We start from the raw sequence: 25125 nt of genomic DNA, 5'->3' as shown, positions 1-25125 counted from the left end.
GAGGGAGTCCGTGGAAGAAGGGTCCTTGGAGCCTTCACAGTCTACCTGAGGGGTTGTGTGCAGGAGCTGTCAGCCAGACCTAGATGTCCCAACAATCCCCAGGGAGTGTTGGAGAGGTTGCCCTCTCCCCACACCCTCATATCCCATCCCCAGCCAGTCTTTCAGGAGGCCCGTTGAGCACTGACAATAACAAAATAATAATAACAGGTAACAATGACCAGATGGGCTCCCTGCCTTAACATTCCGGAAGGGAGAGCCGCTGAGGAAACGGGGCGAGGGAGGAGGGGCTATAGTCCATCACCCTCACCTCGGGACCCACAGCAGGCCCTGGCAGATGCAGGGTAAAATTGTAGGCGGCTGCCCAGGAGCAGGAGGCCCAGGAGGCCCGGGTTCTACCAGGTGAATAAGAGGTCAGGCCTGGTCACAATTTAGTAAGCCCCAGTTTCTCAGTCTGTAAAGTCAGGAAGTTGGACTCCGTACTTTTAGACTCCTCAGTGAAAAGTATCAGGATCAAAGCGCTTTCAGCAGCTTCCAACAGTTCTCCTCTCCCTTCCCTCGTCTTTCTGGGGCAAACACATCACTGGAGATTTGGGGTGGGGGTGAAACTGGCAGATCTGGCCAACATGCCCAGGAAGCCACCGGGAACAGTTCCCTAAGGCCCTCTGCCCCCAGCCCGTACAGAGCCAGAAGAGTGGAGCGGTAAGGCAGGCACTTGTAGGCGTAGTGGAGCGGAGGGCGCCAGGGAGTTATTTATCATCCGGGCCCCATCCCCCACCGGTCCCCGGAGGCCGGCACCGCCCCCGCTCCCGCCCCCGCCCCCTCCCCCTCCCCGCCGGGGCCCCACGCGCGGATGCGGGGCGGGGCCTTGGGGCGGGCAGGCGGCTGGTGGCCGGGCTCATCACGCCACCCGGGACGTGCCTTGGCGGGAGGCAGCGCTGGGGGCATTGGTTGTACACTGTGCTCCCGGGGCGGGGTAACCGGGTCCGGGCTCGGGGTCCGCCCCCATGACGTCAACCCACAAGGCAGCGCGCTGTTGTGCGGTTTACCGCGCGTCACCGGGGCAACGGCAGCTAGGGGGGCGTCAATGACTTGGCCCCACCCCACCATGCAAATGAGCGACGTCACCCACGCCCAATGGCGAGCGGGGGCAGTGAGCTCATCGCGCTGGGCCGAGGCTATAAGAGGGCGCGCGAAGTGCGCGGCGTAGGAGCTGCCGCCAGCGGAGGGCCGGGCGCAGCGGCCTCGGCCGGGGCGGGCGTAGGGCCGAGCGGACGGGGGGGCGCAGGCCCCCCGGGCGGCCGCGGCCACTCCCGCCCCCCCCCGGGCCGGCGCGGCGGGGGAGGCGGAGGATGGAAACACCCTTCTACGGCGATGAGGCGCTGAGCGGCCTGGGCGGCGGCGTCAGTAGCAGTGGTGGCGGTGGTAGCTTCGCGTCCCCGGGTCGCCTGTTCCCCGGGGCGCCCCCGACGGCGGCGACTGGCAGCATGATGAAGAAAGACGCGCTGACGCTGAGCCTGAGCGAGCAGGTGGCGGCGGCGCTCAAGCCTGCCGCCGCGCCGCCCCCGGCCCCCCTGCGCACCGACGGCGCCCCAGGCGCGGCGCCCCCCGACGGCCTGCTTGCCTCGCCCGACCTGGGGCTGCTCAAGCTCGCCTCGCCGGAGCTCGAGCGCCTAATCATCCAGTCCAACGGGCTGGTCACCACCACACCGACGAGCACTCAGTTCCTCTACCCCAAGGTGGCGGCCAGCGAGGAGCAGGAGTTTGCTGAGGGCTTCGTCAAGGCCCTGGAGGACTTGCACAAGCAGAACCAGCTGGGCGCGGGCGCGGCCTCCGCTGCCGCGGCCGCGGGAGGACCCTCGGGCACGGCTGCGGGCGCCGCGCCTCCTGGCGAACTGGCCCCGGCGGCAGCCACGCCCGAGGCGCCCGTCTACGCGAACCTGAGCAGCTATGCGGGCGGCACCGGAGGTTCAGGGGGTGCTGCGACAGTCGCCTTCGCCGCCGAGCCTGTGCCCTTCCCTCCGCCGCCGCCCCCAGGCGCGCTGGGGCCGCCCCGCCTGACGGCGCTCAAGGATGAGCCGCAGACGGTGCCCGACGTGCCAAGCTTCGGCGAGAGCCCGCCGTTGTCGCCCATCGACATGGACACGCAGGAGCGCATTAAGGCGGAGCGCAAGCGGCTGCGCAACCGCATCGCTGCCTCTAAGTGCCGCAAGCGCAAGCTGGAGCGCATCTCGCGCCTCGAGGAGAAAGTCAAGACGCTCAAGAGCCAGAACACGGAGCTGGCGTCCACGGCGAGCCTGCTGCGCGAGCAGGTGGCGCAGCTCAAGCAGAAGGTCCTCAGCCACGTCAACAGCGGCTGCCAGCTGCTGCCCCAGCACCAGGTGTCCGCGTACTGAGCCCGCGCGCGGGGCGCATGCGCGGCCCCCCTCCCCGGGAGGCGGGCTTGCGTGGGGGGGGGGGCGTGGGCGCCCCGGACTCGGAGAGGGCGCGGCCCCGGGGACACCCCCCCACCCCGAGGGTGCCAGGATTCCGAGAGGGCGCGGTCCCTGAGGACCCCCCGAGGGTGCCCAGGACTCGGAGAGGGCGCCTCAGACTCGACAAGCTGGACCCCCTACTCCCGGGGGGCAAGCGCATGACCCCCCCCCGCCCTCGCGCTGCCTCTGTTCCCCGAGCGCGGCCACCCAGTGTTGCACAAACCCGCGCGCCCCGGCCGCCCCGTTGTACACACCGCTGCCGAAGGGGGCTCCGAGGGGGCGCAGCCTCAAGCCCTGCCTTTCCTTTTACTTTTTTTTTTTTTTTTTTTTTGCCTTTGGAAGAGAGAAGAACAGAGTGTTCGATTCTGCCCTATTTATGTTTCTACTCGGGAACAAACGTTGGTTGTGTGTGTGTGTTTTTTCTTGTGTTGGTTTTTTAAAGAAATGGGAAGAAGAAAAAAAAAAAAAAACTCCCTTCCCTTTCCTCGCTCTTGCTCCCCCCCCCCTTCCGTCTTTCCGACACCCCTCCTCCCGCCCTTTTTGTTCTGTTGTTTTGTTTTGCTACGAGTCCACATTCCGGTTTGTAATCCTTGGTTCGCCCGGTTTTCTGTTTTCAGTAAAGTCTCGTTACGCCAGCTCGGCTCTCTGCCTCCTTCTTCCCCCGCCGGGGCCTGTCGGGCTGGGCTGGGCCTGGCCCGCACGCTCCCCTTCCCCCTCCTTGCCTCCTTCCCCTCCTCCCTCCGCCCCTACTTCGGAGGAGAGCCGGCGTCCGGGAGGGGCCTTGCACATCTGGCGCGCAGCGAGCGCCATCTAGGCGCGCCTAGGCTCGGGGCCGACTCATGTCCAGGTTAGGTGGGGGACATTGGGACCTCCAACAAGCTTTTGGAACTAATGGGCCCACGGTTGTCTCCTTTGGGGAAGAGACACCAAATGGAAAGAGGACGGCCCAGTACCGGCAGGCAGGAAAAGGCCGAAACTTGAACCTCTGGGCCTCTGTTAACCGTGTCTGTAAAATGGGCAGAACAGTTGTAACATTGTCCCACAAAGTTGGAGGATGAACACTTTGTTCACAGAGTGGTGCTTGGCTACAGGTGGTGCTCAGTGTAACCTCTTACCGTTGTCCCGTGGATGGGGATGCTATCTCAGGACCAGAAGAAAAGTGGCCCAGGTGGGGTCTGACGGGCAGTCTGCCTCCAGGACTGGAGTTAGAGCTACATTCTGTGCCATCGTCCTTTAAGGGCATTGACTTGGAGTCAGGATTTTCCAAGTACTCCCTGAAGACCTCTCCCTTCCCAACATCCTACTCTCCCATTTTGAGGAAACTACTGTTAAGAGAGATTGAGTAACTTGAGGTCATACAGCCTGAAATTTTCGGGAGACTGCAAGGGACATGCGGACCTCACCTCCAGAGCCTCGACTGCCAGGCCGCGTTCTTCCCCTGCCTGCTCTGGCCCTTGCTGTTGTGTGGGCAAAAGACCCTGGGTTCGGGGCTTCTGCTTCACTTGGGGCCTGGAGGGACCTAGGCACAGGGCAAGTCAAGCTGGTGGTCATGTGTTGAGCGCCAGCTGTATACCCAGCCCTGCTAAGGAAGGCAGATGAATTGTCCCTGTTTTATAAATGGGGAAACAGGTGCAAAGAAGGAACGGCACATGCCCACAGTCCCTCTGCCATTGAAAGGGTGGGACTCTTCCTTCTGATCACCCCGGCCGCCCACTTTTCAAGGCTTCGGGAGCTGCTTTGGGGGTTGGTTTTTAACCATGTGACCTCCTCTTGAGCACCACCTACCTTCAGGCAGACGTTTCAGGAGGGGGCCCAGGAGCGAGAAAGAGGCTGAAGCTGAGTTGGGGGTGTCTTTGATACAGAGGGGGCCAAGAGCCACGTTTTAGGGGCAGAGCTTCACTCTTCAGGAGACGGAGTCCTCACTTGCCAATTTGCCACTGCGTGACCTCAACCAAGTCCTCTCCCCTTCTCCCCTCTACCTTCTGTGCTGTGAAATGGGTACGTTCATGCCCAGGTAACATCTCCCATATCGCTTTGGGGGAAGAATAATAATGATACTCAAGTGTTCCCCGTGCAGCCCCCAATCTACAGAGAAGGGGAGGCCCAGGAGGTTGGGAGATGTGCCCGACACCCCCTGAACTGTTTTATTCCTAATCCTTCTGACGTCAAATGTGTTGGGGGGTTTTCCCCACACCAACCAATTCGGTTTTCCAGACACCAGGTGCCCTGCAATTCGGTTCTGACACTACCTGGAGTTAGCACAGACTCCACAGGTGAAGGTCCTAGTCCCACAAGACCATCCCCGTTTAAGATGCCAGTTACGGGGCACCTGGGTGGCTTAGTCACTCCGGCTCGGGTCTGGATCTCACGGTTTGTGGGTTCAAGCCCCGCATCGGGCTCTGTGCTGACAGCTCAGAGCCTGGAGCCTGCTTCGGATCTTGTGTCTCCCTCCCTCCTCGCCCCTCCCCTGCTCATGCCCTGTCTCTCGAAAATGAATAACCATAAAAAAAAAAAAAAAAAAACAAGATGCCAGGTGCAAGCCCCAAGTTGTCACCTGGGACATCTGAACAACCAGCTAGAAACCAAGGGTTTCCATGACCCCCACCCCAGTTTTTATAACTTGCCAGAACAGCTCAAAGAGCCTAGGAAAAGTGCTTTATTTACTATTACTGGACTATTTTAAAGGATACAACTCAGAAAGAGCCAGGTGGAGATATACAGGGCAAGATACAAGGGGAAGGGGGGTGGAGTTTCCACGCACAAGGGGAAGGGGGTGGAGTTTCCATGCCCTCTGTGTGTGCCGCCCTCCCGGTACCTCCCCGTGGTCACCAACTAAAAAGCTCTCTGAACCCCAGTGGTCTTTTTCCGTAGGCATGATGGTTAGATCATTGACCTTTGGTGATTAGTTCAATCTCCAGCCCCTCCTCCCTCCCAGGAGGTCTGGCAGGTGGGGCTGAAAGTTCCAACCCTCTAATGCCTTGGTCTTTCTGGGAACCAGCCCCCATCCTGAAGCTGTTAGTCCCCAGCCATCACTCATCTTTTAGTTTACAAAAGACACTTATCGCCCTCAGAGATTCCGAGAGTTTCAGGAGAAGAGTGCCAGGGACCAGGGACGAAGGCCAAGTATATCTTACTGTATCCCGCCCCTGCTAGATGGCAGAGCAGGGGCTAGAACCCTAGACTCTTGCCTGGCTCCCAGGAGCCTTGGGTCTAAGTGGAGGCCCTATGTTTTCACCAGCATGTGACACGGGGCCTTTGTTGGAAACCACAGATCTGACCCCATACTTGAAACCTTTCTGGAAAAAAAAGTCCTTGAGTGCATCTGGCCCTGGAGAGGTCAGTGTCTCACCAGGCACCCTCCCCACCCACCCAAACTACTTCTTTTCTGGCCTCAGGGCCTTTGCACAGCTAGGAGCCTGATAACACTTCTTCCCTCAGCTACCCAGCTGGCCTTGGAAGCTGTTCCCCAGCAACCCCCAGAGAAGCGAGGCAGAGGCTGCTGGGCCGGGCTGTGTGGCTTTGGCAGGACCCTGCTGAGCCGAGGCCAAGGTGTGTGTCAGCCCCAGCCCCGGCCAGCAGTGTGATTCACACTGGGCATCAGCCCAGCCCCAGGAGGTGAATGGGGACGGTGGCCTCACTTTCCCCTTCAGGACTGTGGCTCAGAGTCAATACCCAGTTTTGCCAGGCCCGTATGGGGACCCCAAGGGACCTTGGGCCTAGCTTCACTCTAAGGAGCCCCTATCCTCAGAGCCAGACACAGACAATCCCTGGCCTTTTACAACAGCAGTGTCTTCTTTGCTCTGGACCCTTCTTATGGCTCCCCAGAACCTTCTTGATAAAACCCAAACTCCGTACTCCTCTCTGACTCCTCCCTATTCAGTTGTCCTCCACCTCCGGCCCTCTTCTCCCTCGCCTCCAACCACATCAGCCGCCACGTTCCCTAACCATGCCTAACTTCTTCCGCCTCAGGGCCTTTGCCCAAGCTGTGTTCTCCACCTGGGATGCCCTTCCCCCAGCTCTCCTGTGACTAACCCCTTCTCCTCTGGGACTCAGCCCATCCACCCACTCTTTGATTCCTTCCTAGCAGTTTCACACCCCCAAGTTATTTGAGTTCTTTGTGTCCCCAGACCCAGATGAGGTCCCACTACAAACTTAGGTGCTCAACAAATGCCCAAGATATGTGAGACTGAGTCTGCCTTGAGACACGTGTAGGGGAAGAATTCGGGCCCCCCTCTGTGCTCAGGGCCCTAATTTTCTGTTCAGGACGGGCAGGAAATATGTAGCAACCACCATAACCCTCAGCCCTGATCTAGGTACTGCCCCCACACTGGGTCTGCCTTCTAGAATCCCCTTTCCCCAGGAGGAGCTGGTGGGGATTGGCTGGAACTTGGCTGTGAGTCACAAAGCCATTGTGCCACCAGGGCCCCAAGGCTGGCCATTCGGGCCGGTCGGTTCAGCTTCAGGGGCAGGTGAGTGGGGCTGGTGGAGGGTTTGGGGGGCGGGGTACACGGAGACTGGGCTGTTCTCTCCTGGCCTCCAGCAACCTCAGAGTCCCCTTGGACTCTCCAGGCCACTCCAAGAAGTGGGTCAGCTTTTCAGTCCCTTAGACCAGGGGCGCTTGGCGCCCCCAAAAACCTGACGGTGGGTTTGTCTGCCTGGGGTCCCAGCCTGGAGAGCCTATCATGTTTCTTGGGAGGCCGGGAAAGTGGTCTTAGCTTGCATGACAGGGAAACTGAGGCTCAGAGGGGTTTACTCAAAATTTCCAAGCCAGCTCAGCTTACATGTCTGGGGGCCCCTTTCCTTTTTCCTGTCCCCTCTCCATTGTCTGTTCACTCATTTTGATTGAGCTCAGTGAAAGGGCTGAACCATGTGGCCGATGAAACCCCAGACTCCGGGATAGGCCGTTTCAGATCATGAAGCTCTCTCCAAGTTCTGAAGCTTGGGCTGCATCCATCCATCTATCCATCCATCCATCCATCCATCCATCCATCCATGCATCTATCCATAAACATCTATTGAGCACCTATTGTATGTACTATTCTAGACACTGGGGGTTCAACAGCAAAGAAAAGAGGCAGACATCCCTACCCATGGGCAGCTCATAGTTTATTGGCGGGGAGGCAAATCAGAAATAACAAAGAAATAAGAAATATGGTATATTGGCTTCTCCGGGCCTCAGGTTTCTCCTCTGTGAAATGGGGACAATGACTGTGCCCACCTCCAGGAGAACCAGCCTCGGGCCCATTTGCCGTTATGAGTGAGTTCACACTGATGCTTGTCCTGAATGGACCCAGCCTGTCCTGGGGCTGGGGTGAACACGGGGCTGGGGCAGGACATTCAAGCCATTACACAGGTGACGCTACAACATTCATTGTGAAAGGAGGCAGCGCGTGGGTCTTTGAAAACAAATCTATTTCGATCATCTCTGTCTTAAAGTGTTTGGTCTATTATATCAATTACTGATATGGTTGAATTTAAGTCTTCTGTTGATGGGCATTTGGACGGTTTCTGGTTTGGGCTGAGTGTAATGAACACGTTGACCCCTTGAGTGTAAATGTCAGGGTGGAATTGATAAATCGCCTTCAAGATACCGACAGTTTCCTCAAGTGGTCATGCTGTGTCCATCTTTTAAATTTGAGCCCTTTTTGTGGATCTGGACACCTTTCTGATGGCCGGATTGCATACCGCTGTATGAATGTTCTGAGTACATGAAAACAATTTTTTTAATGTTTATTTATTTTTGAGAGAAAGCGAGCGAGCAGGAGAGGGGCAGAGAGAGAGGGAGACACAGAATCCGAAGCGGGCTCCAGGCTCCGAGCTGTCAGCACAGACATGGGGCTCAAACTCACAAACTGCAAGATCATGACCTGAGCCGAAGTCAGATGCTTAATTACCTGAGCCACCCAGGCCCCCTTGTTCTGTGTAATTTAAGCCGCCTCCTGTTGATAAGCATTCGGGTGGTTTTCAGTTTTTACTCTTCTTCAACAATACAGTGATGAACATCCTTGAACATCCTTCTTTATGCACTTGTAACTGACCCCCTAGGAATCACCTTTTTGGCTATCTCTAGCTGTTTTGTTTATATGTACAAAATAACATTAGGGGCTCCTGGGTGGCTCAGTCAGTTAAGTGTCCAACTCTTGATTTCAGCTCAGGTCACGATCTCACAGTCATTAGATTGAGCCCTGCGTCACACTTGGAGCCTGCTTGGGATTCTCTCTGTCCCCCTCTGCCCCTCCCCTGCTCGCACGCACTCTTTCTCTCTCTGTCTCTCACAATAAACAAACATTAAAAAATAACACTAGAATGAACTTCTCTTGTACATTCATCTTTGTGGAATTAAAAGTCTTTGATTTTTGTTTTGAGATGCTAGGGTTTGGGGATTTTGTCTGTCTGCTTTTTAACATTTCTTCTTATGTTGGTCTTGAGGTCAGAGCCAGCCCAGGGCAGTGTTGCTGCACGTTGCATGAGATGAAGGACTGAATGAAGGCTGCTTCCTCTTACAAGTTGGCTTCTGAGATTGCACCTTCTCCTCCTGCTCCTTCTCCAACTCTATGGCCCTTCAAGGTATGCAGATGGCTGGGAAAAGAAATCTGGCTGCTCCCACCAGATGGCAGGGATGTGGGGGGGCTTCTGCCAGACAAGTGTATTACGCACCAGGTCACGCATCAGGGCTGCTTGGCAATATCCCACCTCCCTCTGAACCAAGGTACTTCTGGAAACCGCAGTCATCCGCTCGTCCTTCTACTCATCCTTCCATCTGTCGTTGATCTACCCATCATCTACCAGTCATCCAGCATCTATTCTCTGATCCATCCAGCCATCAGTCTACCTCCTGTTCATTGATCTCTTCAATTCCTTCAGTTCTCTTCATTCATACACCCATTTATCTACTCAGATTTCATCCATCCACTACTCATTCGTCTACCCATCTGTCCATTCCTCCCTCCTTCTCTCTCCCCATCCATCCATCCATCCATCCATCCATCCATCCGTTTATCCATCCATCCATCCATCCATCCATCCATTTATCCATCCATCCATCCATCCATCCATCCATCCATCCATCCATCGATGTGTCCATTTCCTTATTTGTTGATCTGTTGATCAATTCATTCATCAATTTCATTAACCGATTTATTCTTCCACACAACCCTTTATCCATCTTTCCAACCCACTCACCATTCATCTATCCAGATTTATCCCTTCCGTATCTAGTCATTCGTCCACCTATCTGCCCAACTTCCAATCCACTCAACCACTCATTTATTAATGTAGCCACCCACCCAACACTCACCTGCTCGCAGCCTGAAACCAGGCCCTGTGACCGAGATGGGGACTCAGAAATGACTCAGACTTGGTTCTAGCCTTCTAGGAATTCATAGTAAATGGGGAGAGGCAAAAAATAACACACACACACACCCCAGAAATTTTCCAAAATAGTGTGATCAGTGCTATATTCACACTATGTTCCAGATATAAAGGAAGTTCAAAAAGCAAGAAGGTGGTTGGACATTTAACTGAGCGGGTGCACTGTGCCAGCATTGAAGTGGCCACGGGATGATGAGGGAGACATAGGTACCAAAGGCCACCGCGGTAGGTGGCCAGGAGAAAGAGGGCTTGCAAAGGAGAGGAGGAAGATTGTGAGGTGCCAAGAACAGGAAGATGTAGGTCCTGGAGTGCTCGCTCCAGCAAGGAGACCTCTTGCTTGCATGACCCCACTCCCTGACCACCTACCTCCTTGCCACCCTTCACAGGCAGAGCTGACCTGCTCAAGAAGAAAGACAATGCAGCAAGCAACACAGCTCCAGTTATCACCCAATGGGCAGAGCTTGTACCAGCCCCAGTCCGACCCCAATCTCCAAGACAAAGCACGGACACTGCGTCCAAAACCTCAGCATGAGCCACTTGGTTCCAAGGAGAGCCTTCCGCAAGATCTGGACAAGGACAAGAAGGTGACTCGTCACATCCCACGCCTCCGGGCTGTGGTTGAGAGCCAGGCCTTCAAGAACATCCTGGTAGATGAGATGGACATGATGCTGTCCCGTGCAGCCACCCTCATCCAAGCCAACTGGAGAGGCTACCGGCTCCGGCAAAAGCTGATCTCCCAGATGATGGCAGCAAAGGCCATCCAGGAGGCCTGGAGACACTTCAACACCAAGCGTCTCCTCCGGTCTGGCAAGTCGGTGGAGAAAAAAGTGAGAGTGGAGGAGGGGGACATCCCTTACCACCCCCCCCAGCAGGTGCGGTTCCAGCATCCAGGAGAGAGCAAGTCCCCTCTGGCTCAGCCCATCATGGTGAGCAAAGAGACCCAGTTCCCTTCCTCCGACAGCCTGGCTGCCTGCACCCACCAGCTGGTCCTGCTGCAGACCCAGAGTTCTCCACAGCCTGGCATACGGGTCCCTTGTACCATTGGAGGCCCCAGCATCACCTTCCTACCACACCAGACCGTTGCCATCAGGCTTCCATGCCCAGTGAATCTAGATGCAAAGTGCCGCCCACGCCTGCTGACAAGAACCGTCAGAAATTCCTGCCTTGTCCATGTAGAAGGGGACACAGTGAAGACCAAGCAAGTAACTGCCAGAGCCAACAAGTCAGGAGCCCCCGGGCCACCACCACCTGCCAGGTGTGCCCCGGCAGTTCACGGATCACTCAAGACCCAGACCCAGGACCACATGGAAGCAGAGGTCTTCAGAGCCCCACCCCAGACAGGCCCAGCAGCTGTGATAACCAAGACCCCACCCCAGCCGTGTGTAGTGCCCACGGGAACAGTAGCCAAGGCCCCACCCCAGATGTACCCAGCGGCCCGGATGACCAAGACCCCACTCCAGTCTTGCCTGGCAGCCATGATGAACAAGACCCCACCCCAGCCATGCTCGACGCCCACGGCAACAATAACCAAGACCCCACCCCAGATGTACCAGGTAGGCCCGGTGGCCAAGGCCTCACCCCAGACATGCCCGGTGGCTGCAGTGGCTAAAACTTCACCCCAGACATCCCAGCCAGCCACAGTGACTAAGACCCCATTACAGTCATGCTTGGCAGCCATGGTGAACAAGACCCCACCCCAGCCATCCCCAGCAGCCCCCATATCCAAGACCCCAACCCAGATGCGAGCAACAGCCTCCATAACCAACCCTTCACCCCAGACACGACCAGCAGCCATGATGGCCAAGATCTCACCACAGATATGCCTGTTAGCCTCAATGATCAAGCCCCCAACCCAGACACGCCCTGTGGCCGCGATGACCAAGACTCCGCCCCAGACATGCCCAGTGCCGGCGATGGCCAAGACACCTCCCCAGACCCGTCTGGCGGCCATGGTCACCAAAACCCCAGCCCAATTCCGCTCGGTGGCTGCCATCATCAGGACCCTGTGCCTGCCACCTCCAACAGCTGGAAATCTGAAGTCTTCACCTCCAGCGGCAGCGGCAGCCGGAGTTCCCAACACCTCATCCCACACGTATCTGAACGGACCAAAGGCCAAGGCTGTGGTGGATGCAAAGCAGACAACAGGGATGGTCAAGATCTCATCCCGCTCCTCCTTGCCTGAGGGAAAGGTCAAATACTTTCCCCCGCCACATCTGGGGGCTGGGACTCCTAAGGCTCCAGCCAGGCCTCCTTTAGAAGCTGAAAAAATCAAGACCTTCTCCCAGAAACAGGTGAAAACGGAAACAGTATCCAACACCAGTTTGGCCGTTGAAACGCCCAGGGCTTCGCCATGGGCCAAAGTGACTGAGGACAGGAACAAGTCCTCATTACAGACACACCTGAGGACCGATGTCATGAAGGTTCAATCCCAAGTGTATGTGCCTGTAGAAACAGCTGTGGTCCTACCCCGGGGCGAGCCGGCCCCATGTCCGGCCAAGGCCGCGGGAACATGTCTGGCCAAAGCTCTGCCCCAGGAACGGCTGGCCACATGTTCAACCACAGCCTCGTCCCAGGGACAGCTGCTTGCTGAATTGACCGCGACTCTGCCCCAGGCACATCTGGGCACATGTCTGTCCAAGACCCTACCCCAGGCACATCCATCCTCCAAGCTGACCAAGGCCCTGTCCCAGGGACATCCACCTGCTGAGCTGACCACAGCTGAGGCTCAGTCACATCTGGGCCCATGTCCGTCCAAGGCCCTGTCCCAGGCACGTCCATCTGCCAAGCTGACCAAGACCCCATCCTTTGCACATCTGGGCACATGTCTGACCAAAGCACAGTCCCAAGCACATCTGGCCACAGGAGCAGTAAAGGTCCAATCTCAAGCACATCTGCCTACCGGGCTGACCAAGGTACACTCCCAGGCCCAGCTGGTCACAGAAGCAGCCAAGTGCCTCTATGCAACCCACCAACCTGCTGAGCTCAGCAGCAAGACCCAGTCGCAGCCGCTCTTGGCTGGGTTCAAGGCCTCCTCCCAGCCTTGTCATCACGTTGGTGCCCTTGGCACTCTGCCCCGAGCCAAGCCAGAGGACAGACTGACCCAGATGCAGCCCCACAGCCATGCACAGGGCAAAGCCACCCGGGGCCCATGCCAGGGGTCCTCTGAGACCCAGAGCATGCTGATGCCCCTGTTGGCATCTGCCAGACACCCCACGTGCAACATTGAATCCTGGGGTGACAGTGGAGCTACCCGGGCCCAGCCATCGATGGCCGGCCCAGCCACACCCTGCCAGGAAGAGCTGGCAGCCTCCCAGCTCGCCTCCCTGTGTGCCGAGCTGGCCGCCGAGCTGGGCTCCCAGGAGGACCTCCGTGCCCTGCTGGCGAAAGCCCTCTCCCAGGGGCAAGTGAGGGCAGCCCTGAACCAGGCCCTGACAAAGAAAGTCCTGGGTGCCACGATGACCAAGGCCCTGCCCCAGGGCATGCTGGGCACAGCGCTGATGAAAGTGCTGTCCTGGGGTGAGCTGGGCATTGCCCTGTCCCGCACCCTGACCCCCACCGAGCTCCGGGCAAAACTCGCTAAGGCCAAGCAGGGCAAGCTGGCGGGCATGCTCAGCAAGGCGCTGACGGAGGAGGAGTGGGCAGCCCTGAGCCAGGCCCTGTGTCAGGGGGAGCTAGGCGCGGTCCTGAGCCAGTCTTTGTCTCAGGCAGCCCTGAGGACCGGAGTTGTCCTCCCCAAGGCCACCTCGCAAGCAGCAGGAAGCAGGATGACTGTGATGCCGACCCCAGTGGAGGTGGGGAGCCCATCAGCTGCGTGGGGGCCCACCCTAGGCCCCGTGAGACCACAACCCAGCAAGGTCAGGGTTCCCCAGGATGGGGCCTGGGAGGGCTTCTTCACAGGCAGGCCTGCCGGGTTCTTAGCAGAGATGGGGGATGGGGCCATGCTCGGGGGGTCACCCTGCTCGTCGGTGGTCTCCATGGGTGCCTCCCTAACTAGTAGAGTGATCACCACTGTTCATCAGTACCCCCTAATTGCTGCCCTGGACCCCACTCCATCACGGGAGATGGGGCCCAGCAGGGACTCCTCCTCAAACCTGTATCTGACTCCTGAGGTCAGTGAGGAAAATGTGTGCCTCCCCCCAGCGGCCGGTGAATTGGCATCGGATCTCAACCCCGTGGAGAGCGACACAGGCCCCGATTTGCCCAGGCCACCCCTCCTGCTGCTGCCCCCCAGTCTGTGGCAGCCGCTCATTGCCAACGGTGTGGGCCCAAGCACCAGCCAGCCGTCAGTGGCCGGTGGCACAGCCCAGAGCTCCCATAAGCCACATGTCAGCAGGGTGGCCCCACATCCATGGGCCTCGTCGAGGGAGGGCAGGGTGGCCCCGGCTATGCCTCCCTGCACTGTGGGTGGCGGGAAGGCCTCCCACTCCCACCGGTGTGTCGCTGCCTATGGGGGATCCGTTTGTTGGTGTCGGCCCTCCGGGGTCAACAAGGTGCCCCTCGTCGTATACCGGTCATCGGCTACTAAAGTTCCACGACAGCCATCTGTGGTCCGTGAGGACGCCGTGCAGAAAACTCAGTCCTCAAATCACAAACGGGCCTCCCCGGACCCTAGGGAGAGAATCGGCAATGCTACCTCAGGTCCACGGAGGGCTGCCGCTGTGAGCAAAGCAACCCTAGCCCAACCACAGACTCCCAAGGCCTGTGACATGAGCCTAGGTCTCTTGCCTGGCTCCACGGCTCCCGGTCATCGCTGGGCACTCAAGACTCAGGTAGATCCCAGTGTGTTCCAAGCGTCCCCAGGCAGTAGGTTGGCACACCCCCTGCCCGGTACAGCCATCCCTCGGCAGGAGAGGAAGCGGACCGAGGGTACCATTTCCAGTGGGCACTGCCCACGGGAGCAAGTGACCGGCCGTATACTCAATGAACTGGTGGCCAGTTTGCCACAGGGTCTGGACAATGACCTGTCCGGAAGCCTGTCCCCAGACTCCACAGACTGTGGCCCGAATGTGAGTAATTCCCAGAGCTCATTGCCCAGCTGTAGTTCACTCAGCCTTTCCACCATGTCTGTGGCCAGTCTGACTGCTATCGACCTGGTGGGGGAGGAGTCCTTGGTGGCCAGCTTGGATAGGGACATCCGGGGAGATGCCCTCCTCTCTGGAGAGGCCGAGGGGGGGCCTCAGGGGCCTGGAGACAGGGGAGAAACTAGGGAGGTGAGCTGGCCACACACGACTCCAAACCTCCACCACCCTCCCTCTGCGAGTTCAGAGCCGATGCCCATTCTGTATCACAGCTCAGTGTCCGGTCTTGTGACCTTGAGTGTCCACTGGGGCTCAGATGATCCGGATGAGAGGGATGTGTCTTCAGGCCAAAGCTCCATGGATCTGAAGAAGAGCTTGTCCCAGAAATCCTATAGAACAGGACTGACCAGAAGTGTGTCTTTGGGTGACGTGGCCCCTACCGTGTATCAGCAGCCCTCTGTGGCCAGTAGATTAACCTCAAGCCTCTCCCTGCCATCAGTAGCAGATACCATGGCTCCAAACCCGCAACAGCCATTTATAGTCAGTAGGGTCACCCCCAGCCTATCTGAATCATCTATGACTACTAAGGTCACCCCCAGCCTAGCCCAGCCATCTGTGACAGGTGGGGTGGCCCCCAACATGGACCAGGCATCTGTGGCCAGTAGGGTGACTCCCAATCTAGTCCAGCCATCTGTGACAGGTGGGGTGGCCCCCAACATAGACCAGGCATCTGTGACCGGTAAGGTGGCCCCCAGCCTAGCCCAGCCATCTGGGACCAGTGGGGTGGCTTCCAATTTAGCCCAGGCGTCTGTGACCAGTAGCGTGGCCCCCAGCCTAGCTCAGCCATCTGTGACCGGTGGAGTGGCCCCCAACTTAGCCCAGCCATCTATAACCGGTAGGGTGGCCCCCAGCCTAGCCCAGCCATCTATGACCGGTGGAGTGGCCCCCAGCCTATCCGAGGCATCTGTGACTGGTAGGGTGTCCTCCAGCCTAGCCCAGCCATCTGTGACCAGTGAGGTGGCCCCCAACCTAGCCCAGCCATCTGTGACTGGTGGGTCAGCTCCCAACTTAGCCCAGGCATCTGTGACCGGTAACATGGCCCCCAGCCTAGCCCAGCCATCTATTACTAGTGGGGTGGCCCTCAACCTAGCCCAACCATCTGTGACTGGTGCCATGGCCCCCAAACTAGCCCAGCCATCTATGACTGGTAGGGTGGCCCCCATACTAGCCCAGCTATCTGTGACTAGTGGGACAGCTCCCAACTTAGCCCAGGCATCAGTGATCAGTGTCGTGGCCCCCAGCCTGGCCCAGTCATCTGTGACTAGTGTGGTGGCCCCCAACCTAGCCCAGGCATCCATGACCGGTGTGGTGGCCCCCAGCCTAGCCCAGCCATCCGTGACTGGTGGGGTGGCCCTCAGCCTAGCCCAGCCACCTGTGACCAGTGGGGTGGCCCCCAACCTAGCCCAGCCATCTATGACTGGTAGGGTGGTCCCCAGACTAGCCCAGCCATCCGTGACCAGTGGAGTGGCCCCAAATCTAGCCCAGGCATCAGTGATCAGTGGGGTGGCCCCCAGCCTAGCCCAGCCATCTGTGACCAGTGGGGTGTCCCCCAACCTAGCCCAGCCATCTATGACTAGTGCCATGGCCCCCAACCTAGCCTGGTCATCTGTGACTAGTATGGTGGCCCCCAACCTAGCCCAGGCATCTTTGACCAGTGGGGTGGCCCCCAGCCTAGCCCAGCCACCTGTGACCAGTGTGGTGACCTCCAGCCTAGCCCAGCCATCTATGACTAGTGTGATGGCCCCCAGCCTAGCCCAGCCATCTGTGACCAGTGGGATGGCCCCCAACCTAATGCAGGCATCTGTGACCAGTAGGGTGGTCCCCAGCCTAACACAGCTACCTGTGACTGGTGGGATGGCCCCCAGCCTAGCCCAGCCATCTGTGACCAGTGGAGTGGCCCCCAACCTAGCCCAGCCACCTGTGACCAGTGTGGTGACCTCCAGCCTAGCCCAGCCATCTGTGACCAGTGGGATGGCCCCCAACCTAATGCAGGCATCTGTGACCAGTAGAGTGGTCCCCAGCCTAACACAGCTACCTGTGACTGGTGGGGTGGCCCCCAGCCTAGCCCAGCCATCTGTGACCAGGGGGGTGGCCCCCAGCCTAGCCCAGGCACCTGTGGCCAGTAGGGAGCCCTTCAGCCTATTCCAACCATCTATAATGAGTGGTACTAGCTGTGCAATTGGTCAGTCAAGTCGGCCCCCTAAAGTGGGTTCAAATCTACCCTCATCAAGGGTGAATGCCGTGGCCCCGAGTCGGCGTCATCCATCGGTTGTGACCGAAGTCCCCCCGAGTGCATCATATCCATCTGGGACCAGCAGCACGGGTCAAGGTCTGAGCCAGCCATCTGTGACCCCTGGGGTGGACCCATGTCAAGATCCTGTAATGGTTAGTGGGGTGGCCTCACACCCCCAGGCCCCTGAGTTCAGTGAGGTGTCCCTTGAATTTCATCAGCCACTCAGTGTCAGGGGGAGGTGCCCAAGTAGGACTGCACATTCTGCTGTTGCTCTTTCAGCCCCAAACCTCTACCAGGTGCCCGTGGCTGGTGGAGAGGACCCTTGTCTAGACCAGGGAACCGGTATATCTCTCGGGGCTCTGTTCAGGGGCATGGCTACCAGCATGTCCCCAGGTGCCATGGCTGCTGGCATGTTCCCAAATATGTCTCGGGGGACCCTGGCTGCTGGTATGTTCCTAAGAGTGTCTCCGGGACCTGTGTGTCCAGGCACCGCAGGGAGCGTGTGCCAGAGAAGTGCGGTAACTGGTGGGGGCCCAGACCAGTTTCAGGTGGCCAGCGGGATGACCCCCACGGCATCCCCGGGCTCTGTGGCAGGTGTCCCTTTGGTTCGTGAACAAGCCTCAGAGGTGGGTCCTGGTTTCTCCCAGGCTTCAGTGCCCAACAGATGGGGTAGGAGTCCATTCAAGTTTTCCCAGGCCAGCGTGGCCCCCAATATGTCTCCGGTCAATGTCGATCTCCCAACACCTTTGAACCACCAGCATCCTTCTGTGTCCACAATTGTGGCACCAGGTTACCAACAAGCAAATGCTGTCAGCCAGGAGCCTGTGATGGGCACAGACAGTGGCCTGGTGCCAGGTTCTGTAGCCAATACGATGGCCACAGCTATGGCCCCAGGTGCTGTGGCCAGTGGTGTGGCCCCCAGCCTTCCTCCTGGGTCTGTGATCAGAGGTGTGGGCCAAAGCCTGCCTCCGGGGCCCGTGGTCAGTGACGTGCCTCCCCACCTTCCACCAGGTTATGTGGTCAGTGGTGTAGCTCAAACCCTTCCCCCAGGGTGTGTGATCTATGGTATCAGCCATAGCCTTCCCCCAGGATCCGTGATCAGGGGCATGGGCCAGGGTCTCCCTCCAGATCCCATGGCCAGTGCTGTGGCCCAGAGCTTCCCTCTGGGTTCCGTGGCCAGTGGCATGACCAGGACCCTGTGTCCAGGTTCTGTGGCCCCCAGTCTGATTGCAGCGTCTGGGGCTGGTGGGATGAGGCAGAGCCTCCCTGTAAGATGCGCAGTTAGTTTCACTGCCCCGAGCCTTGTCCCAGGTTCAGTGGCGAGTGAGGTGGCCCCAAATGTCTCCCCTGAGTCTGTGGCCTCTATTGTGGTTCCAGCATCTATGGCCGGGGGACTGAATCGGGGCCTGGTTCTGGGGTCCAGGGCTAGCGCAGCTGGCCTGCCCCCCACAGTCGGAAATGTGGCCCAGAGCCTTCCCCAGGGGTCCATGCTGATCGGGATCACTCCCCGTCCTTACTACGGATCCCTGGCTGGGGAAGGGTCTATAGCCCCCTTCCAAGCATCCCGTGCCATTGGCCTGGCTCAACTTCATCCCCGGGCTGAGGAAGCTAGTGGCACAACCAGGAGGGTGCACCAAAGGCCCCCGGTTCTACAAAGAGCCTCACAGTTGAGCCATGCTCCTGGGATGATGCCATTTGAGACCACAGATGACCAGGTCATGCTGAAGCCAGAGGACCCGGAGAAGGCTCTGTCCCAGGCATCCGAATCCAGTGGGGAGTCCATAGTCCTCGAGGAAACCCCGTGGATGTCCCATAGCCTCCCGTCAACTGACATCAACCACAGCCTCCAGTTCCTTCCCAATGGTCAAAAGCCATTGTTGGAGGAGGTGGCTCCCAGTGAAACCAAGTCGCTGACCAGTGGCATGGCCCCTGTCCCTCCCCAGTCCCTGAGTATTGCCCAGCACTGGAGGGCAGGTGGCATCACTGCAGCTCTGCAGCAGGGGTCAGCAACCACTTGGGGGGCCCCCAATTCCCACTTTGTGACAACTAGCAGGGTCCCCAGTGTGCACGTGGAGTCTGTTAGAGCTCCTTTGGCTCATCAACGGGCAACAGCGGCTCATGGGTCCCAGGGCCCCTCGGTGGCTCTCATTGTGCCTCAGAACCCCTTCGCGGATCACGTGCCCCAGAGCCACGCCCACGAGGCGGGGGCTTCTACCATAGTCGCAGGGTCACCCAAGCTGGCCCATGGCAGCATTATAACATCCAGTTTGCACCCAGGGTCGGTGGCTGGGATGGGGACCCCCAGGACTTCCCAGAGGTCGGTGGCCGCCAGGGTGGCCTCACATGTGCCGCTTTATCCTCCCAGGGTGAGTGGGGCGGCATCTGGTGGGTTCCAGACAGAAGCTGTCCCCAGACCACACGAGAAGCCAGCATCTGGGGATCCGCTTCAGACCAGCCACAAGTTTCTTGGCTCTAGAAAATCCTATAGGTCCATGCCTGGTAGTCTTGTGTCGGAAATGCTAGATGATAACGTAGCCAGGATCGTGCCCTCACGTGACGTGCGAGAGCAGGCCCACAGGTCCTCACGGCAAAGTCCCGAACACCTCCCGGCTACACGAGCAGCCGTAACACCAGTCACGCGTACTGAGGCAACACACGACATGGGCATCCCTGGGCTGCACCCAGAGTTTCAGAGGGTGTCTCTGGGCTATGAGTCTTCACCTGGCGGTTCCCGGAGGCCCCTTTTAACCCAGGAGCCAACATGGGGGTCTCGGGACTTCCAGAGCGCTGTGGCTCCTACAGATAGTCCTGGGGCACTCCTGACTCCCGCTGTACTCCAGGGCCCCGCGGACGCCGTCAGAGCTGGTGGCCAAGCCCGGAACCCTGCCGTCCCCAGTGGAGCTGTCGGGCCCGTGGACCGCGCAGTGACCCCTGGTGGCCCGTGGGAGCTGCCCAGGGCTTCTGTGCCGGGGGACACTGTGGGCAGAGAGGCAGCGGTGAATCCCAGGCAGCCGGGGAAGCCGATGGCATCGATGCAGGCCGTGGAGAAGATAATCATCCACGCTCTGGTCGTTATCCAGGCGTGCACACGTGGCTACCTGGCACGCCGCACCATCAAAGCGTGGCACCAGTGGGCCGTCGTCATCCAGGCCGCCTGGCGTGGCTACCGTGTGCGGCGGGACCTGGCCCAGCTCTCCAGAGCTGCCACCATCATCCAAGCCGTATGGCGAGGCTTCTGTATCCGCCGGGGCCAAACCCCGCCAGCGTTGCTCCAGGGCGTGTGGGCCGAGATGGGCGGCAGGACCGGGTCGACCTCTGACCACCGCTGCTTCCAGTCCTGCCAGCCGCACGTCTGCCCCCTCTGCCAGTCCCTGAGTCCCAGGGCGGGGAGCCCGCCCAGTGTGGTGATGCTCGTGGGTTCCAGCCCCCGCACGTGCCACATGTGTGGCCACACCCTGCCTACCCGGGTGGTGCACGGCATGGGCCGGGGCGCCAGAGTCCAGGCAGGCGTCCCATGGGGCTCTGGCACCCTGACAACCCCCGGGAGCCCCCGGCAGTCCCGTCGCCAGAATAAGGCAGCCGCGACCATCCAGTCGGCGTGGAGGGGCTTCAGCGCACGCCGCCAGCTGAGGCAGCAGCAGGTGGCAGCCAAGACGCTTCAAGCCACCTGGCGCGGCCATCACACTCGGGCCACCCTCACCACGGATGCGCTCTTGGGACCAGCAGCATGGGACGATCCGCAGTATATGCAGTGGCCGGGTGTCTAGGACATTGGCTGACTGGTGGGGGGACACCAGGAGAGGGGCAATGTGGCTCTTTGGGTCTAGTGAATAAAGCCCTCCACAGCCTGAGTCTTGGTCCACCTGTGCTCATGGGGGTGTCTTGGGTGTGGTTGGGGTGGGGGGTGGAATTGAGAGGCTCTGGAACATCTTGGATGGGAGGGGCCCCAAAGCTTCCAACCATGCAGTCGGCTCCTGGGTTCTGCAGCCGGGAGAGGGACCCTAAATCTTTTCCAGAGGTCAGGGCCGACAGGGTGGCCTCACATACGTCACCGTGTCTATCCGTGGCTAATGGAGTGGAGTCCAGTCAGTTCCAGATGGAAGCGGTCCCCAGCACATTCCAGAAGCCAGTGTCCGGGGACCTGGTCCAGGATGGCCATCATGAGTTCCCTGCCCCTAGAAAATCCTACGGGCGTATGCATGGGTGCCCCCTTCAGGAAATGCTAGGAGTTTCCAGCCATTTCCCGATTGGGGAAGTGTAGCCTGCCTTTCCCTCTCACCCCCAGTCTTGGTGAGAGAGCGAGCCAGACAGACCTACCCAGCCTGTTGGGGCAGGAACCAGGCAGAGAGAGAGAGTGAGGGGGCTGCCCCAGAGGGGGGCGGCCCGGACAGAGGAGGGGCGGGGCGGGGACAGCATGGATTTAGGGCAGCTACGGAGGGGGCCACAGAGTTGAGGGCATAGGGAGAGTTGGACGGCTTCAGGGTCATGGTCCAGGTGGGGTTTGTAGGAGAGGCGGGGGCGGGGAGGGGGTCCAGGTGGAGAGGGCGGCAGGAATGGCACCCCTGGGGACAGTAGCGGGCCCCCAGAGGCCCTGTGTCCTGAGGCCCCACCTCTGCCCCACCTGTGCCCAGCCCCACGCGCCGCTGCAGGCAGGGGGCGCGTGCGCCTGCGCGTGCCACACACCTGTGCCGAGCCCGCCTTTCGCCCTCCCTGCCCTGGAATGGCGGGTTCCCAGCTGCCATCGCCACTTCTGCCGCTGTCTCTGGTGCTGCTGCTGGGGAATTCCTCCCTTGCCCCTGTCGCCTCTAGAGGTAAGAACAGGTGACAAGGAGGCCTGGCTTTCGGGAAGCTGGAGGGGGGCGTATGGCTCAGCAACACACTTGGCTTCTGAATCCCTCCTTCAGGCCACCCACCCCCACCCCCAGCCTTCCCCCAACACGTGAAGGGCCGCTCCTCTCAGAAGCAAAGTGGGGCGCTGCCACTCTGCTGCTGATCTGAACCAGCAACAGGCTGGCGGGGGCCTCCATATCCAGTTTGAGGTTCTGTTTCAAACCTCAGTTTCTTGTAGCCCCCAAGGGGAGAGGAGTGAGGGCCCCAGGGCCATAGTGGGGGCACGTAAGGGCTCACTTCCTGGTCACTAAGCATTGATGGCTCCCAGGAGAGGTTCTTGGCACCTGACTCGATTTCCTTCTGCCGCCCTGTAAGACGGTCCCCGGGGCTGCAGAAGAGTTGAACCCGCACCTTTCCCCCCAGCCCTCCTTGTCCCACCGAGTCATTGCTCTCTCTGACCCATGCCCCAGCCTCAGCCCTAGAACGTCAAGAACGGAGGCCACCACGCCCGGGATTCCCACTGCGGGCAAGGGCTTCACTCAGAAGGCACCACATGTATCCCCCCTGCAGAGCTCAGGAAACTGAGGCTCAGGCGGGGCGAGTCTCCCAGCTGTGCCAGGCCCAGAGTAGAACCAGATGCCTTGGCTCTTGCCAGCCTCCTGGTCTAGGGCACTCCGGGCAAAGCAAACTCCCAGCACAGTGCCCGGATCCAGCTCAGGAGCACCTGTCTACTCTGTCCCCGGCACTCAGCAGAGCTTGTGTCGTCCTCCACCTCCTCTTTCAAGCACTGGTTTTCCTTGGTTGACTTGAAAACGTTCAGCTCCCTTGGGGCACCTGGGTGGCTTAGTCAGTTAAGGGTCCGACTCTTGAAGGGTCATGAGTTCAAGCCCGTCTCTTCCCCCCGCGCCCCCACCCCTTGGGCTCTTTGCTGCATGTGAAGTCTACTTAAAAAAAAAAAAAAAAAAAAAAGTTCAGCTCCCCAGAGTTCTGGCTTGGCTTGGGGTCCACTGTGGCCCCGAGTCATCTTCATTTCAGCAGAAATGCCTCAAAAATAATGATAGGAAGCAGTTTGGGGAGGCTGGCCTCTTCATCCTTGACTCCTTGGTGGTCCTTAAGGGGCCCTCTTCCCACCTTCCCAGTCACCTTGGGCCAGGTTCCCAACCATTCTGAGCCTTAGTCCCCCGTCTGTAAAATGGGAATGAAGTCAGGCCAGTGCACCATGCCTCTGCTAGACTTCTCTGGCATCCCACAGAGCCTGGGAGCCTGGACAGAGAATTAGGGGTCTGTGTGTAGACCCAGCCCCCTCCTGGCGCCTGAGGTTATTTCCGCATTTTTGCTGCCGGAGGTGAGGTGAGGGAGGAAGCACAAAGATTCGCCCAGGGCAGAGTAGGTAGGGTGGGGCAAGGAGCCGTTGATGAACGAGCTCACAAGCAGCTAAGGTGCCTAGCAGCCTGGAACTAGGAAGTCCTTGTGGGACATGGCCCACAAAATATTCACCCACCCTCATTCTAGCTCCTGGGCTCAGTGCCTGGGATGGGGTAGGAGCCAGGGAGTGGCTGGAACAGAGCAGGGTAATTTCCAGAGCTCCAAACCACGGATTGTTCCCAGAGCCAGAGACCTCAGAACCAACCTCTCATTTAAGACTCTGAGTTTAGCCTTGGGGACCTTCCAGGTACCTGATGAAGAAGATTAGGGCTGATCCTCCCTGGGGGCTTGGAGGTGGATCTGTGCACCTGACCACCCACTATGTGCCAAACCTGTGTGAGCGCTCAGAGGCTTGACTTACACTTTACAGAGGAAGAAACTGAGTCCCAGAAGGTTTAGAAGGGTTCCCCAGGGTCGCCTGGCTGGCTCAGTTGGTGGAGCATGAGACTCCTGGTCTCAGGGTGGTGATTTCAAGCCCCACATTGAGGATAGACTTGAAAGAAAGAAAGAAAGAAAGAAAGAAAGAAAGAAAGAAAGAAGAAAGAGAAAGAAATAAAAGGAAGAAAGAAAAGAAAGGAAGGAAGAAAGAAAAGGAAGGAGAGAAGGAAAAAAGAAAGAAAGAAAGGAAAGAAGGAAGAAAGGAAAGAAGGAAAGAGAAAGAAAAGAAGAAAGAAAAGAAAGAAGGAAAAAGAAAGAAGGAAAGAGAAAGAAAAGAAGAAAGAAAAAGAAGGAAAAGGAAAGAAGGAAAGAAAGGAAGAAAGAAAAGAAAGAGAAAGAAAAGGAAGGAAGGAAAGAAAGGAAGGAAGAAAGAAAAGAAAGAGAAAAGAAAGGAAGAAAGAAAGAAAGAAAGAAAGAAAAGGAAGGAGGGAAGGAAAAAAGAAAGAAAGAGAAAGAAGGGAGAAAGAAAAGAAAGAAGGAAAGAGAAAGAAAAGAAGAAGAAAGAAAAGAAAGAAGGAAAAAGAAAGAAGGAAAGAGAAAGAAAAGAAGAAAGAAAAAGAAAGAAAGAAAGAAAAGGAAGGAGGGAAGGAAAAAAGAAAGAAAGAGAAAGAAGGGAGAAAGAAAAGAAAGAAGGAAAGAGAAAGAAAAGAAGAAGAAAGAAAAGAAAGAAGGAAAAAGAAAGAAGGAAAGAGAAAGAAAAGAAGAAAGAAAAAGAAGGAAAAGGAAAGAAGGAAAGAAAGGAAGAAAGAAAAGAAAGGAAGAAAGGGAAAGAGGGAAGAAAGAAAGAAAGAAAGAGAAAAGAAAGGAAGGAAGAAAGAAGAAAGAAAGGAAAGGAAGGAGGGAAAGAAAGAAAAGAAGAGAAAAGAAAAGAAAAAAGAGAAAGAGTTCCCCAGCTGGCTGGGTTGCAGCCATTCCCTATATACCGAGGGCCTTTACAGCCCCGAAGCAAGAGTGGGGGCGGGGAGGGCCCCACCCGGGCTGTAACTTTGGCCGTAGAACTTCAGACCAGGGCGCCTCCCGCTTCCCACGGAGCACTCACGTGGTTCGCCAAGTCCTCCAGGTCTCCCGAGAGGCAGGTGTTTACCATCTGGGATAACGGGGAGACCTCCGGAGAGGGGCTGGGGCTGAGGCCACGCCCCCTTGTCCCTAACCATCCCCTCCCTGCCCCCTCAGTGAGTTTTCCCTCCAGTGTTATTTTTTTCCGTGCTCTTGGCGAGCAGGACGGAGAACCGAGCTTCCCAGCTACGGCTCCTCCAGCTCAGTGGAAACGACCGGCCGC

General features: G+C 58.2%; 2 protein-coding genes across 4 annotated transcripts; both read left to right on the top strand.

Annotated features, from left to right (window-relative positions):
- The first annotated feature begins 1192 nt into the window (after positions 1–1192).
- JUND (JunD proto-oncogene, AP-1 transcription factor subunit) lies at positions 1193–3106 on the top strand. The gene has a single exon (XM_081792236.1). It carries the CDS (start codon positions 1350–1352, stop codon positions 2391–2393), a length of 1044 nt encoding a protein of 347 aa, XP_081648362.1. The 5' UTR covers positions 1193–1349; the 3' UTR covers positions 2394–3106.
- A 115-nt stretch (positions 3107–3221) lies between these two features.
- IQCN (IQ motif containing N) lies at positions 3222–21004 on the top strand. Of its 3 annotated transcripts, none has more exons than XM_081792231.1 (4): positions 3222–6940; positions 8906–9038; positions 10229–13696; positions 19994–21004. In XM_081792231.1, the coding sequence occupies exons 2-4, from the start codon at positions 8955–8957 to the stop codon at positions 20918–20920; spliced, it is 4479 nt and encodes a 1492-aa protein (XP_081648357.1). In that variant the 5' UTR covers positions 3222–6940; positions 8906–8954; the 3' UTR covers positions 20921–21004. The 3 variants fall into 3 exon arrangements, with proteins under 3 accessions (XP_081648357.1, XP_081648358.1, XP_081648356.1); XM_081792232.1 differs by having other exon boundaries at positions 8901–9038; positions 10229–13633; XM_081792230.1 differs by having other exon boundaries at positions 8901–9038.
- The last annotated feature ends 4121 nt before the right edge of the window (positions 21005–25125 follow it).

Source organism: Panthera onca, chromosome A2 (genome assembly GCF_046562875.1).
Source record: "Panthera onca isolate mPanOnc1 chromosome A2, mPanOnc1 haplotype 2, whole genome shotgun sequence".
Lineage (NCBI taxonomy): Eukaryota > Metazoa > Chordata > Mammalia > Carnivora > Felidae > Panthera > Panthera onca.
Note: the sequence above shows the minus strand (reverse complement) of the source record. Positions and strands in the feature narration are given on the sequence as shown.

Excerpts from the sequence above, each read along its gene's own strand:
- JUND (XM_081792236.1), top strand. The coding sequence starts at position 1,350 with ATGGAAACACCCTTCTACGGCGATGAGGCGCTGAGCGGCCTGGGCGGC.
- IQCN (XM_081792231.1), top strand. The coding sequence starts at position 8,955 with ATGAAGGCTGCTTCCTCTTACAAGTTGGCTTCTGAGATTGCACCTTCT. Across the intron at positions 9,039-10,228 it reads CAACTCTATGGCCCTTCAAG|GCAGAGCTGACCTGCTCAAG; the intron begins GTATGCAGATGG and ends CACCCTTCACAG. Across the intron at positions 13,697-19,993 it reads TGAGACCACAACCCAGCAAG|GGCCCCGCGGACGCCGTCAG; the intron begins GTCAGGGTTCCC and ends GCTGTACTCCAG.